At 38.6% G+C, this 15785-nt stretch overlaps 3 protein-coding genes across 4 annotated transcripts in view; 1 reads left to right on the plus strand and 2 right to left on the minus strand.

Annotated features, from left to right (window-relative positions):
* The window catches only part of exorh (extra-ocular rhodopsin), a 64788-nt gene that overhangs the window by 22147 nt on the left and 26856 nt on the right, over positions 1-15785 (minus strand). The gene's annotated exons all lie outside the window — the stretch shown is intronic.
* Positions 1-15785, minus strand: part of LOC104966657 (uncharacterized) — a 50511-nt gene that overhangs the window by 13688 nt on the left and 21038 nt on the right. The window lies entirely within an intron of this gene.
* LOC104966656 (discoidin domain-containing receptor 2-like) lies at positions 1523-15609 on the plus strand. Of its 2 annotated transcripts, XM_010795868.1 has the most exons (14): positions 1523-1631; positions 2643-2745; positions 3580-3817; positions 4779-4926; positions 6148-6250; positions 6869-7052; positions 9135-9375; positions 10359-10424; positions 11286-11422; positions 12259-12469; positions 13376-13593; positions 13836-13963; positions 14625-14843; positions 15575-15609. In XM_010795868.1, the coding sequence occupies exons 1-14, from the start codon at positions 1547-1549 to the stop codon at positions 15576-15578; spliced, it is 2085 nt and encodes a 694-aa protein (XP_010794170.1). In that variant the 5' UTR covers positions 1523-1546; the 3' UTR covers positions 15579-15609. The 2 variants fall into 2 exon arrangements, with proteins under 2 accessions (XP_010794170.1, XP_010794171.1); XM_010795869.1 differs by lacking the exons at positions 13836-13963; positions 14625-14843; positions 15575-15609 and having other exon boundaries at positions 13347-13583.

A 15785-nucleotide genomic window follows, 5' to 3' on the forward strand; every position in this document is an offset into this window, starting at 1 on the left:
TTTCCAATGGGACTTTAATACAGCTACACCATTGTTTGGTTTCCATGGTAACACATCTCTTTAGTAGCGCGCGCAACTCAAAGTCTGAGCGGGTGAGGCAGATATTCACAGAAAACAGAACAAGAATCGACAACTACTCTACTCTCTGCTCACTCCTTTCCTGTAAAATACAGGTCCAGCCCACACATATGCTCTATCAAGGNTTCAAGGATGCATTTTTCCTTTACTCTCAACACAGGGTTTGTTTAATTACTACTGCCACTACTACAACAATTATAATAGAGGTAACATCTGCACATAGTGTAAAACAACTTTTAGTGACACATAACATTTTGGCCCTTAGCTTGTCATGCTTGAAAAAAATTGGCCCTTTGGTAAATATAATTGGGGAACCCTGTTGTAGTGTATTGGTCTTTTGTAGAGATTTTTGATTTATTCTTTATATATTTTATTGTCTATTCCTTGGAGGGGGGGGGCACCAAATCATAATCTCGCCTAGGGCACCAGAATGTCTAGGGCTGGCCCTGCACACACACACACACACTAGATGTGCCCATCCCCCCATGTGAATGGAATCACACACACACACACACACACACACACACACACACACACACACACACACACACACACACACACACACACACACAGANTGGTGACGTTAAGTCATGCAGCCTTGATGTAGGTGTTTATAGCCTAGGGTTAGCTTTAAATTCTTGCAATTCGATTTTGGCTTCAACTTCTATAAAAGCAGAGGTGAGAAAAGTGCTCTTGTACTTAAGTAAAAGTAGAAGTACCAGAGTGTAGGAAAACTCTGTTACAGGTAAAAGTCCTGCAATCATAATGTTCCAAGTACAAAAGTATTATCATCAAAATATAGTTAAAGTAGCGACAGTAAAAGTAGTCATTGTGCAGATTGGTCCATTTCAGAATAATAGATATGATATGTTTTATAATGATTGATCATTAAAGTGTTCTCAAAGCTGGTAAAGGAGCAGCTAGTTTGAAAGAATTTGTGCAGGGTAGCTTGTGAATTTACTCCAAGTCTGATTTAAGAGTTATATTTCACATTACTAATCCAGTCTGTAAAGTAACTTAAGGTATTAAATATATGTACTGGAGTAAAAATACACAGTAGCATAACAAGCTACTGTTTACAACATGCTACTGTGAACAAAATACTCAACTTAAGTACATTACTTGAGTAAATCTACTTAGTTACTTCCCAATCCTAAATAAAAGTGGTAATATTTTGTGGAGATAATCCTGCCGAATAAAACATTTGTCTGCCTAAAATCTTATTCTCTGAAATACTCCAAATCAAATGATTTAAAGATTGAGGTAGCTCTTGCAATGCTAACTTCCAGGTCAGCGTACGAAAAAACGTCATCACTGAACCACTCAAAGGTATTCATAATCATAGCACAGGATTTTCTGCTGCGATTCTAAGGACGTGATATACCAAAACCTAAATATTTTCTTATGTTGAATTTTATTGATGTTTATAGTTTTATACAACTTTCAGGTGTGCAGCTCCTGAGACGAAATGAAGGTCATGAAGGTTGAACTGATCGCTCATCATGTCGTCTTTATCCTGCTGGCTGCCGCTGTGCAATGCCAGGTCAACCCAGGTATAGTAGAAATGTTTACTCTACATCCATGTTATAGGGGTTAAAGTTTGCTAAAAAGGACATTTTGAGTTTATTTGCCTTAAATTTGTAATGTCGGTTTGAAGCTATCAGTTTTAAAATATATATCGCTCAAAGATCCTCCTCATATTTCTGTGTGTGTGTGTGTGTGTGTGTGTGTGTGTGTGTGTGTGTGTGTGTGTGTGTGTGTGTGTGTGTGTGTGCGTGCGTGCGTGCGGGTGGGCGGGTGTGGTTTACCTAATGGTCAGACAGCAAATATGGTCAGAACAGGCAGACCTTTCACAAGCAGGGGGCATTCATGGAAAAAGAAAGTAAGAGAAATTGTAGGTGACACACACACACACACACACACACACACACACACACACACCTTTACTCTCTTTCTCAAACGCACACACATGCACTCATTGGACTTTCCCACTTTGAATATGTTTACAGTAAAAGGCTTATTTGTTCTCCCACTCTCCTCTAAAGTCAGACGTTCGGTGCAGGAAGATGACTAAAACACAGCCGAGTGTTAATAAGCAGGTAGAGATGGAAAGAATAAACAGTCACACTCTGGTAGATGCAATAAGCAGATGTACGCTACAGTCCCTAAATCATCTTAACCCTGTAATGTAGCATCAGTTCATGCCAAAATTACTTTTAATGTGTAAATGCTAATGCCCAGCAGATGCAAATGCTTTTAAACCCCAAAATATCTCTCACACGGCGTGGTAAAGATTATGAAAAAGGATGAAAAATGAGCTCAGAGACCACTCCCGTCTCATTCTGCTTAGACTGGCACATACACAGTGATGCCTCTGTTTGGCTTGAGAGGCCTTACAGGGCTGCAGAAAGTGGAGGAGGGGGGTGTCCAATTTACACTTTCCTGAAAATACACAGAATTAATTTCTCTTTTTTTTTTATTATGATGTTACAGGTCTCACACCCACAAACATATATTGATTTTGTGGGGGGAGTGTGTATCAGCTATGCTTTTTGTGTTTGCAGAAATGTGTCGATATCCCCTCGGTATGACCGGTGGGCAGATTCAGGACGAGGACATCTCTGCGTCCAGCCATTGGTCGGAGTCCACTGCTGCCAGATTCGGCAGGCACGTTCTATTCTTAAAACTGAATTTCCTTTTCTGTGGGCAATATTTTGTTAATCATTACATTTTATTTGTATGGCTCCTTTCATACAGGTGAGTGCTGTTTCAAGAGCTCTCACAGATGACTGAGAAGCCAAAGGATACTTCAAACGAGACAATAGATTAAAAAGAAATGTTATGAATTACAATAAAGGATATAATAGTATTAATGGTTGTAAAGCACTGTGAAATCAAAACAATATTGATAAATAACAATCAAATACAATAAGGTTGAATAAATGATGTGCAATTAAATGTGTACTTTCATAAAAATAATAACTTAAACAAAAACTCATATAACAACAATTATTTAAACAATTATCAAATACATAAGATAGCTAACTAGCTAATTAGCTAGTTAGCTATCTTATGTACTTTACCTATAATATTTGTACAATCTTTTAAGTTTTAAGATCCTTTAAGCAAATCTCTTATGCAATCTCAACTCGAGGTCCATTAAGAAGCTATTCAAGAGCTTTTAATCATATCTTCTTTTGTTTACAGCAGATTGATTTAGCTTACAAACAGTCATTAAACGAACCTTAAGGTAGGATTGTTGGGTCAACAGCTGTTTCTAAGGTCAAATGTAGCTCTGCCTCATGTGAAGATTTAATTAACTGGCACCATTTTGAATAATTATAGTGTTTACACAACCTGCTGTTGTCCTGCAGCAAAAAAAGATCATGCTATGCATAGCAGATACATTTAATCATTTCCTTCTTCCTCCTGCAACATAACTTTCTCTGTTTTATCTTCGTTTGCCCTTCTGTCACTGTCTTATTTCCCACCCCTCTTTAGAGTTGATTTAGATAACGGAGACGGGGACGGGGCCTGGTGTCCTGACATCATGTCAGAGCCGGACGGCCTCACAGAGTACCTCCAGGTGGACCTGCGTTCGCTGCACTTCATCACGCTGGTGGGCACCCAAGGTCGCCACGCCGACGGCATGGGTAATGAGTTCGCCCAGAGATACAGAATCAAGTACAGCCGCGACGGCAGCAACTGGGTTGGCTGGCATGATAGGAAGGGGAGGCAGGTGAGCATGTGCAGATATCACTGTCTGTCAGTGTTTCTCATTCAAGACACGCTTATATAATTTGATTCAGCACATTAGGAGGGCCTGAGAGACTCTGCTGGCATTGTTTATGACAGTATTATATGTGACATTTTAAATAGATAGCTAATATGAATCTGTAACATTGTATAAATAATCATGGACTCATCTTGTGTCTTAATTCAACCTTGACAAAGATATTTATCTAAATGCCAGTTATTGAAGTTTAGGCAATAGTGAAATTAGCATTTGCTTGAGTTAAAGGTATATGTAGCATTTCTCCACAAAAAAAGTCAAAACAACTTTAAATATGTTACATATTGTGTTGGGTTGTAAACTTACTTATATTATAGGCTAGTCATTTTAATCAAGGTCAACTGCAGAATCTGTCCTAAATTTGACTTTTAATAGATAAAGTTATAACATGTTGTTCATTTTTATATATTTTAACCAGATAGATTAATTTACCCAACAATATATCAAATAGTTAAAAATTTGCCCCAGCTCAATCAGCTTTAACAAAATTAAATTAAATGAATAAATGAGAGTAAAAGAGGTGCGATGTTTCTGAAAAACACTTTTAAGTACATTTTTCTATTAGTACTTTAGTCAATTAGCCTTTTCCATGAGGTGATTTAACATGTAATTGAGTACTATATACTGTATATATATAGAAAACAAAGGATCTGATCTGAATACTCCCTTTGTCACTGGTGAGAGATGAAAAGCAGATAACGTCTTTATTGTAGCAGAAAGTAGCAGAGTTCATGGGAATATGAAGAAATTAAGAGACAGAGGAAATAGCCAAAGCGCTGGCATGAGATAAAGGAAACACATTTCTTTACTGATTTGTTAAGGTTTCACAAACAATAGGAAAATAGAGTACTTTATATGCTGAATGTGTTCTCTCAGTCCCTCATATTTGTGCAATCTGCATCTATAGGTCATCGAGGGGAACAGGAATGCGTACGACGTGGTTCTGAAGGACCTGGAGCCGCCCATCATAGCGCGTTACGTCCGCTTCATGCCTGTGACTGACCACTCCATGATAGTGTGCATGAGAGTGGAGCTTTACGGCTGCCAATGGCTGGGTTAGTCATCATGTCCATTATACACAGTGTGAAAACATCACCTAGGCCAAGGGTCAGCAACCTCTACTATTAAAACAGCAAATCAACATACATGTCTAGAGCCGTTAAACATAATTAAGCCCTACTGTATAATAAAAGGAGGCTATTGTTCCTAATGCACGTAACAAGGTGCAGGAAACTGAATAGAGGTCTCAGCAGATATGGCGAGAAGCTGTCTTTAAGCAAATGCTACTGTATGTGCCTTTTAATGAAATGTCTTTCAATATTTATTTGTATTTTTTTTGTCATTTGCTATTTTATTGCTGAAAATCAGTGTACAGCGTTGGCTTGGAAAGCAAACAAATCTGGCCATGCACAAATAATTTATTTTCTTTCAAGCCTTGTTTTCGAATGACAAAAACATAGCTATCTTATCAGGGCAAACTCCACTGCTATTAATATTTAAAATTAAAGGGTAACTGCTGGGTTATAGATGTACGTAGGCTATGATGCAAATGTTGGTCCCCTCACATGTTTAAACCCTTTTTTCTGTGTGTAAGCTACATATTTTTAACAATTGGAGGATACAAGAATCACGTTAGGCCTAAATAAAGGATTCATTCAAAAATAAATATTTTTCAAAATAATTGTATTCATTTTAATCTGAATGATCTGACAAATCCACAATCCAATGGATTATATCCTTTAGAGTGGTGCAGGAATGAGTCCTAAAACCCAAAAATCAGTTGACCACTTCTTCTTCCCTCAAGATTTCTTTTAACGTGTATTTGGTTAGATTCCTCAAAAAGGATCTATGATAAACACAACCTTAAGACTTTTTAACGTTTTCTTCTACAACATAAAATACATCAGCTAATACCCCACTGGTGAATGTCAAAAGCTTGGCAACATTGGTTGCAAACAAGTGGCTAAATGAGACAACTGAACGTCATCACGCCGCGCGTTAGCCGCCCGTTAGCTTAGCTAAGTTAGCTTTTAACTTCTGATGCTTTAAAATTCTTAAAGTGGGGTTAATATGTAAAGATTAACTTGCAGAAGAAAACATGTAAATATCTTACACGTTTTACCTTGTTTTCTGCAATATTCCAATGCAAAGATTCCATCGTTTTTTGTCGAGGGAGCCTATGCTAACCTCTGTGTCGGCCTTCAGAAATATGTCATCACTGCACCACTATAAGCATTCAGTGAATTAATATCTGACCTCTAACCTACCCCCTGTAGATGGCCTGATGTCTTACACCATTCCAGAGGGACACCAAATGATCTACAGAGGCCTGGATGTCTACTTCAATGACTCTGTGTATGACGGAGCATCAGCTGAAAGGTCGGCCTTATTTTGGTCATCCACATCATTTTATCATCTGATATAGAGGTTTTTGATTTTTAAGGTTTTATTTATTCGCACAATAAAACAAAGAAGCAGGACACATCAATAGAAGGAAAGAAGTTGTCCAGAAGAGATAAAAAAACGTTTATAAGCAAAAACCACATTCTGATACCGGTAATCATTAAATATCCGAGTACTTCTGGTGCTGCTCGAGTAGCAGCCTGGTATAGCCATTACTATTCAATGCCAAGTGTTTTTTTTCCTTTGTTTAAAGTACTTTTTGAACTACATGAGACAACAGTGTAAATAGCTGCTATCTTTAATTTATTTGTGAGCATGGATGGCACACTTGCTCTTTTTGCACTTTTACTTATTGGATTTGTAGTTATTTTAATTTGTTTTATCAACACAATTTTGTGTTATTTATATAAAAAATGTTAGTTTTACTCTAATAATTGTATTTTGCCCTTTGCTGTAACACTGTAAATGTCCTGTAGTGGGACGGACAAAAGGATTTCTGATTCATGAATTAAAGGATCTCTGGACTCCTCAATGAATAGAATTCTCAATCCTTGTGTTTTCACTCTTCATATTCTCTCCCTCTCCCTCTGGCAGACTGACAAAGGGCCTGGGCCAGCTGACAGATGGCACCTGGGGACTGGATGATTTTCTGCACAGCCACATATACGGCATGTGGCCTGGGTATGACTACTTGGGCTGGAACAACAAGAGCCTCCCCAAAGGTTACGTGGAGATGATCTTTGAGTTCGACCGCGTCCGAAACTTCACTTCCATGAAGGTGAGGAGGAGTCGTTGTAGGGGACAGTAAACGGTTTCATAGTGAAAAAGTGGAATAACTTAAAAAATGCTGAGCCACTAACATTCTGTGCCGGGAAAGCACCCATCTCCTGTAGCTGCTGTAGATTTTATTGAGACATAAAATGTATAAAATCATGTAAAATAGCCCTGCAGTATGAAAATTATATTTTCAGTTTAATTGGACTATTTATCATGGGTATGTGCTGTGGTAGAGATCAGATTTCATTGGCTATATGCAGAAATATTCTGATACATTCCTCTGATATTACTCCACCATTTTAAGGACAAATCAATCAATACAATTTAATTAAATATGACCCAATATCACAAACATTTTTCAAGGGCTTTACAACACCATACTACACCCTATAAGACCCATGCAGTGTACAAGAAAAAGCTCCTAAAAAAACACAATTAACTGGAAAAAAAGGGAAGTGGATCTCAGTGAGATTTAAAAAGATAATACATTTACAACATAGACAGCCCAAATGTTAGAATAGATAATGTGTATACATTAAAAAAGAAGATGGATCCAGGTGGATTTCAACAATCTTCTCTTACCCAGCTGCTGAATGATGAATCCCACTTGACATTACCTATATGGAAATCGAATTATACCCAAGGACAGTTCATCATGTAGATTATGGGGCTGGGGATCCAACCATCTGATTGGTAGACACCCATTACCCCTTGAGCAACAACCACACAATGGATCATAATGTGCAAAGGCAATGGGGCATGTAAAAAGTAAGTAAAGGGATAGGTACAGTAAGGTGGCCGGCAAGTGCAAACGCGCTACAACGGCCCAAAACACGTCCATTAGGGGAAACACGCTGCAGCACCAGAAACGATAACAAATGTGCTAAAACACATACAAATTAAGAAACTTGACAACACATGCATAGCATTTGGAAAACATTCAACAAGCAACACATAAATACACTGCAAGAAGCTCAAAACACAACAGAAACGGGACACTAAAACATGGTGCTCAAAGCTGGGACCGGAGCGATTGTTGACGTTTGGGGAACATAGAGTTACCAACTATCACTGGACACTTTTATCTGCTTATTTTAACAATGTTATCCAAGACTCCATAATATATTACTAGGTAAGAAAGCTTTCAGCAGATCTGCGCATGTTTCGTCAAGTTGGTGAATAATGTCCGATCTGCATTACCGCTAATTTATTACACTTACACATTCAAATATACATCTGTGTCACTAATATAGTGTAGCGGCCAAAATCATATAGAAATAAAACAGATAATTAACTTAAAATAATACAGCCGCTAACTAGTGCCTCAGTGGCTGTATTATTTTAAGTTAATTATCTGTTTTATTTCTATATGATTTTGGACAGTAAAAAATCGTTTGCCTACGCAAACGGTTTTTTACCAGGGTGTTTCGAGCCACAGGGTTTTCCAAGCCACAGGGTGTTTCAAGCCAGCAAAAGGAAAGCCATAGGAAAGGCTTAAGGAAAAGGGATATAGGAAACCTGTTCGTTGTACTTTTGTTATTGAAATAAATTGCACAAATGGAGAATCTTGTCTGGACCTGGATCATTGCCCTGCGTAAGATCCGCTAACTAGTGCCTCAGCAGCTGTATTATTTTAAGTTAATTATCTGTTTTATTTCTATATGATTTTGGCCGCTACATATAGCTTAGCTGAAAATACAGAAACACAAGCTCATCACTGCAGCATGGCTTCATACTGTCGTCTAGGTCTAATAACTTCAACCTTTTACATATTATAGTTGGCATTGCACATGAACATGCAGTATCAGAAAAGTAGCTACAGGTTAATGAAATAAAAAAAATTACAAAAGCGCTTTAAAGTCTTCAAGTCTTGTTGAATATGAAAATATGTCCTATGTATAAAGTCTAAGGTTTGAATGTTGTACTAATCAAATTATGTCATAACCTCATAACTTAACAATTGGTATAGCAAAACATAGCTAATTCCCTTGTAAGTTTTATCATCATAATATTTGCAGGATACATCTCTTAGTACTCTGATCTTGCTTGGTTTGAACTACATATCCCGCCTCCACCCCCCCAGGTCCACTGTAATAACATGTTCAGCCGAGGGGTGAGGATGTTCCGTCAAGCCACCTGCTACTTCCGCTCGGGACCGGACTGGGAGCCTGACCCGGTGACCTTCAGGCCCGAGTTGGACCGCATAAGCCAAGGCGCCCGTTTCATCACCGTTCCCCTTGGCGACCGCACAGCCAGCGCCATCAAATGCCGTTTCCACTTCAGCGACGGGTGGATGCTGTTGAGTGAGGTGGCCTTCCAGTCAGGTGAGATAGGAAGTCCTCTCTGAGTATAATATCAGTAATATCTAATATTTACACATTCAAATGTCTTGAAAATGGCTAGACTTTTGGTAAATGTGTTGTTGTAATGTAAGCTTATTCCAAAGGCTTCCAATTGTATTAAAACTCAATATACTGGTCTGTTGTGTCAGCGCTGTCAACTTTTAACCCGTTTTAAGTACATTTTTCGATAGAATCTACACATTTTGGTTGTTTTTAACTTAACACAAACTTAGTCTGTTTGTTTTAGACGGAAGGAGACCTCTGGGGTTTATTCGGCTCTTGGTTAAAATCTCCTGCACATGTACTGTACATCTTACACTTTCAGAGGAAAAGCTGGACAAACATTAGTGGTAATCTTGTTCGCGGCTGGGACATCCCTTATAGGCAGAGCAGCATCGGAGAAACAAACATTTGTATTTGAAACTGCTGTTTGTATTACTTTTGCCATTTTTTAATCAGCAAATCTGTTTGTTTTGGAGAGGAAGAGACCTCTGGGGATAATTCAGCTCTTGATGAAAATCTCATGCACATCTATATCTTACTATATCTTATTAGACAAAAAGCTGAACAAACATTAGCGACAGCTTGGCTTGCCGCAGCCCATGGGACATCCTTTATATGCAGAGCAGGATTGGAGAAACACTGATTTTTATCTGCAACTGCTTTTTTCATTATTTCCCCCCGTTTTAATGAGTCGGTCTGTTTGTTTTTGAAAGCAGGAGATCTCTGGGGGTAATTCGGCTTATGGTAAAAACCTCCTAAATGGAAAACAATGAAGAAATCCTAAACTGAAGCTGACCTCCATGACAGCATTGGACACAACAAAGCCTCATAATTTGTTATTGTTTGGATTGAGAGACCCCGAGTGGCCCAATATGACATGTTGTGCTTTTACCTGGCAGCATGTTTACTGCACCATTCCTCTTGTCTAACCTTACTTCCCCTTCTCTTTCTTTCTGTCTCAGGCTCTGCCGTGTACAACACATCTCTGACTCCTCGAAAACATGGACACCCCACAAACCTATTGCCAGGTCAGAAACTAAACCCTTTAGGATTTGTTTTCCTTTAAGTAAAAGTTGTAATTTTGGTGAAGTGACTTTCAGGCAGGGGAGAGAAATGTTGGCAGGAGGGAGTGGAGGCTGGTTTGATATGCGGATGCTAGGAAGTGATGTAGTGGTAAACAAAACACAGGTCCAGTATAATCTTCAGTCACCTACAAATATAATTTAAAAAAACTATAAATGTAGAATAAAGTCAAGCTGGGATTGGTGAAATAAAGTGATTTATTTCAGTCTAAAAGTGTGGGTTAGTTTCCAAGTTGAACTAAAATGTTCTCTGGTCCAACAGTGCCCCCTGCTGATAGTATCTGAAATTGTCTTTTTTTGCCATTGTCATTATTATTTTTTCACATTAAAAGACAAATAATAAAACAACAGAAAACAAATGTAACAACAGCGCTAAAATAAAGGATTGAATACAAAGTACACTGATTGACAAAACATTTTATAAAAAAGAAGATATACTCGTAATGGTAAGGTACTACTAATATTGAATTAAATAAATGTAAAAGAAAATACATAGTAAATACAATAATAATAACAATTATAATAATAATAATAATAAATGTAAAGGTTATTTTTCCTCGCTGTTCAATGCTTCAGACATATCCTTATTTTCCATCAAATCCATAGAAGGCTCCCAGATCAAATTAAAGTCTTCCCATACTAAGTAATTCTTTTTTAAGAGAGGCAAGAAGACATCTGACGGAAATAGATGTCACTTCTCTTTCTGTATCTTCAACGAAACATAAAGCAGATTATGCAATGATAATGTAATTTTTGTTGGATGTACTCTTAATAAGATGAAATAACTCAACCTCCTCTGGCTGTTAGGAGAGGATCCGTTTCATAAAGTGGACGACAGCAACACCAGGATCCTGATTGGCTGCCTGGTAGCTATTATAGCAATCTTATTGGCTATCATCGTCATCATCCTGTGGAGGCAGGTCTGGCAAAAGATGCTTGAGAAGGTGAGGAGTATTTTATTTATTCATTCCATTCGTTTGAGACCAAACAGATCAATAAGAGGTCTAGGTTGTATTTGTATTGTTTTTATAAGACAGCTTTATGAGCTGGAATTGACTGCAGTCACATGGAAGTCGATTTCAAGCAGGCGGACAGTGCCATCAGCACCCTATGGTGTATTGGCATTAAGTAACCTTTTGTAGAGTCTTAGGTGGTGATGTGGAGACAAAAGCATAAGATATTTCTGTATTTATGCATCACACTCTGTCATCCCATACTTTAAATTATGGATTCGACACAAATTCCACAACAATATATCAACAATGTCTATATACTGTATATATATATTTCTTTATTTGCAGGTTGAATTGTTGTTATTGTCTACCTCACTAGCTTTGGTTCTTGCACACATAGTTTAAATCCTTAAAATATTGTTATTACAATTTGGGAAAATACATACAAATAAACCTGGGTCATTCAAAGTGATTTAAATTGCTGGAAAAAGGATTTATTTTATACTATTGTCAAATGTACTTGATATTAGTAAATAGACTAGGTTCTTCTGTCTGCATTATGTCTTCGCTCCTGCCTCAAGAAGTCACATGTGGGCATTATTAACCGAAGTTGAAAGACATGGGTTCAGCAGCAGAAAACAAGAGAGAAAGAAAACGTTAGCAATGCAATGTTGTCCTTAAAAAGTCCTTGATTATGATGCTTTAAAAGGTTAGGAACACTTTGAGTTACAATAAATGCTTATCTCCAAGAATGTCCTCTTTTTTGAACAAGTCGGACATCCAATACCGATTTCCCATTACAACAAACCTCCACTTTCTCTCCACAGGCCTCCCGTCGCCTGCTGGACCATGAACTCACCGCTCGCCTGGCGGTGCAGACGCAGGCTTTCTCCTCCCTCCACTCCTCTCTGACCAGCGATAGCGGCTCCACCTCCAACTCCACCTACGAGAGCATCTTCCCCCTCTGCTCCGACTACCAGGAGCCTTCCCGCCTCATCCGGAAACTCCCAGAGTTCGCTCAGTCCACGGAATATCTCGGTAAGATCGAGCACAATGCGTAGATAGGGGAAGACTGGGGAGGATTGCAACACCTTTTGCATTTCTCTCTGTTACTCAGAAAATATTCGATCTAACTGAATCATTGTTTTATATATTAAACGTACATATCTCTTGTAGTTAGCCATACCATTTAAAGATTATTTCATATATCGTACAATATATTTGAACAGGAAGAAGTCAGATCTGGCAACTGACCCCAACCCTGGGACAGTTGCAATACACAACACGGATGGTGTCAACACTTTTAGCATTTTTCTCCATTACTCAGATTCTAATATGTCTAGACCAACCAAATGTTTATATATTCAATTATTTACATATAGTTACTGTACTGTATCATTCACAATTGATATTTGAAAAGAAGAAAAAGGCAGATGTTGCAAGTGACCCCAAATCTGGGACAGTTGCAACACACATCAGGGTTGGTTGCAACACTTTTTGCTTTCTTTTTTTCATATATCAAACATACATATGTCGGCAAATAACCAATAACATCTTCAGATGACATATCGTCCATAATATACATTTGAAAGAAAAGAAAGTGAGATGTTGCAACTGACCACAACCCTGGGACAGTTGCATCACTTTTTTACTTTCTCTCAGAGACTATTTAGTCTAGACCAAACAAATGTTTATATACTTATTACCCATACCATTTAATGATAACATATTATCCAAAATAGATATTTCGAAGGAAAACATTTAGTCAAATCAGGGCTGGTTGCAACACTTTTTGCGTTTCTCCGTTACTACTACTACTAAAATAGTCTAGAGCAACCACATTTTGATATAATAGTCTTAAAGATGTTTGCTAATTACCTATACCATTTAAAGATGACATATATGTGTGCTGTAGTGTGTGTGTTTGTGTGTGCACCTCATCAGGACCCAGCATCTCCCCCAGAGCCCTTGCATCCAGCGGGTTGGACGGAGCCCCCCACTATGCGGAGGCGGACATCATCAGCCTCCAGGAGTCTGCAGACTGCTACTCCATCACGGCCGTCAACATGAATCTCTTCTCTGGAACCGATTCCTCCATGAGAGAGTTCCCCCGACACAAGCTCACCTTCAAGGAGAAACTGGGAGAGGGCCAGTTTGGAGAAGTAATGTTGTTGCTTTAATGTTTGTTGACATTGATTTGGACGTTTAAATATATAAAGAATATTCTTCCTGAAGTTATGATGATGCATCTTTAAAGCTCTCATTTTAAAGATTGAGTGATAGTGTGGTAAAAGCATGAAAATAGAGTACATGCTGACAAATGGCCAACGCTAAGTGGTATTAAACTCATGGTTCTGAGTGGTGCCAAGTGGGTGATGGACTAACAAAGTGCTTTTTAAAACAGGTGCACTTGTGTGAGGCCGAGGGCATGCAGGACTTTCTGGATGAGGATTTGTCCATAGAGGGAACCAACGAGTCCCCTCTGCTGGTCGCTGTGAAAACACTGCGGGAAGATGCCAACAAGAATGCAAGGTAAAAGGTTCATCTTTTTTGGTTAAATAAAAAATATACAAAGGGGCTCAGCACTTTCGTCTCCAGCTGGTTGTTATTTTTCAGTCAAAGGTCACTGTTACGATTCACATTACTTCTACCTTCGATAGTATTGAAAGTACCGAACATATCAAAACAAACAGATCTACAGTGAGTGTTTCAACTTTAGGATGAACTTAGTAAACAACATTATTTGTCCAGTAACCTGGAATATTTATATTTGGAGATTTATTTGGGTCTTGTAACAATATTTCCTTATGAATACAAAATTACATTTACATTTGCCATGAAAGAAACATTACAAAAATGTTTGTGTGTGTCAACTATAGTTCTTAAAGAGATAGATAAATATATATAAGGATGTGTAGGTCTTAAAGGTAAGGAACATATTTAAGAATATTAATAACGAATGTTAATTACCACAAACACAGTTAGATGTGTGGTATGTGTTCAATAACTTTCTTTTAAAATAAAATAGAAAAAAAACATTTTAGTGTGCCTTTTTCCCCGTTCTCCCCTGTGTCGAAATAAATTTAAAGTATTGCATTTTGTACTAGTGTCTTATCAGGTTTAAAATAATGTTATTGTGACAACCTAGTCAATGAAGCAGTAAATGACAATAGTTTGCCCCGCTGTGCTGCAGGAACGACTTCCTGAAGGAGATCCGGATCATGTCCCGCCTCAGGGATGCCAACATTGTGCGTCTGCTGGCGGTGTGTGTGGACACCGACCCGTTGTGTATGATCACAGAGTACATGGAGAACGGAGACCTGAACCAGTTCCTCTGCATGCTGCGACTGAAGGAGGCCGCTGGTGGAGACAAGGCAGAGCCGGAGGAAGAGGAGGGGGAGAGTATGGTCAGGTGGGCTCATACACTAACTTGTTAGCAGGGTTAGGGTTTAGGGTTTAGGTGCAAAACGCATTAATGACAGGCTGTCATTGATGCGTTTTGCACCCGGGCCGTTGTTTTGATATTCCGCTGAAGTATACGCTGTGACGTAATAACTATTTTTCTTTCTTTTTTTTCGAGGGAAAGGGAGGGCGGGGGGGTATCGAGGCCTAGCGTATAAAAATCATGGCTCGCCACTGGTTATTGGGTGATGAAGATGTAAAAGGTTACTTCTTAAGTTCTAAAATAGTTTGGCCCCTGTCAGTCACGGCGCCCTGAGAATCGGTCCTAACTTTTCACCCCTGCCAACTTGCACTGGTCTAAATAGTCCTGGTTGTTTTATGCAAACTCCTTTTTTTAATATGGGAAATATCTTACAATATCTGTACACTATTAACAAACTAAAACGTTTAGACCTTTTTATGCAGTATTAACAGTTATAAGTTTAGAAGCAATGTTAAAATAATAGTGATACGTCATTTCTTTTTCTTTTAAAGCCCCAACATTTATTTCCAGTGGATACCAACACTAACATAGCAAAAACATATTATAATTACCTGCATATGAATGTAGCCAAATGTTAAGCTTACAGTTGCAAAATAAGTTTACATTTAAAGTGAAATACATGCTACTCCCCAACATTGAACACTAACTGTATTTACAGCCATTTTTCCAACTGTCTTCTGTTTTGTGTTGCTCTGCAGCTAACGTAACTCATCGCCAATGGCTGTGCAGATGCGCTGGTATGAAGTACCTTCCTCTCTCAACTTTGTGCACCGTGATCTGGCGACCCGAACGCCTGGTGGGGAAGAACTACACCATAAAAGATCGCTGACTTTGGCATGAGCAGAACCTCTACAGAGGGACTACTACAGGATCCAGGGCCGCGCCGTGCGCCCATCCGCTGGATGTCCT

This window comes from Notothenia coriiceps, unplaced genomic scaffold, assembly GCF_000735185.1.
Source record: "Notothenia coriiceps isolate Sejong01 unplaced genomic scaffold, NC01 NC01_scaffold00037250, whole genome shotgun sequence".
NCBI lineage: Eukaryota > Metazoa > Chordata > Actinopteri > Perciformes > Nototheniidae > Notothenia > Notothenia coriiceps.

What these genes read in the sequence shown, in the direction of transcription:
- LOC104966656 (XM_010795868.1), top strand. Translation starts at nt 1,547, where the DNA reads ATGAAGGTCATGAAGGTTGAACTGATCGCTCATCATGTCGTCTTTATC. An exon ending in ATGATAGGAAGGGGAGGCAG is followed by an intron (nt 3,818 to 4,778) that starts GTGAGCATGTGC and finishes CTGCATCTATAG; the next exon opens with GTCATCGAGGGGAACAGGAA. An exon ending in GACGGAGCATCAGCTGAAAG is followed by an intron (nt 6,251 to 6,868) that starts GTCGGCCTTATT and finishes TCCCTCTGGCAG; the next exon opens with ACTGACAAAGGGCCTGGGCC.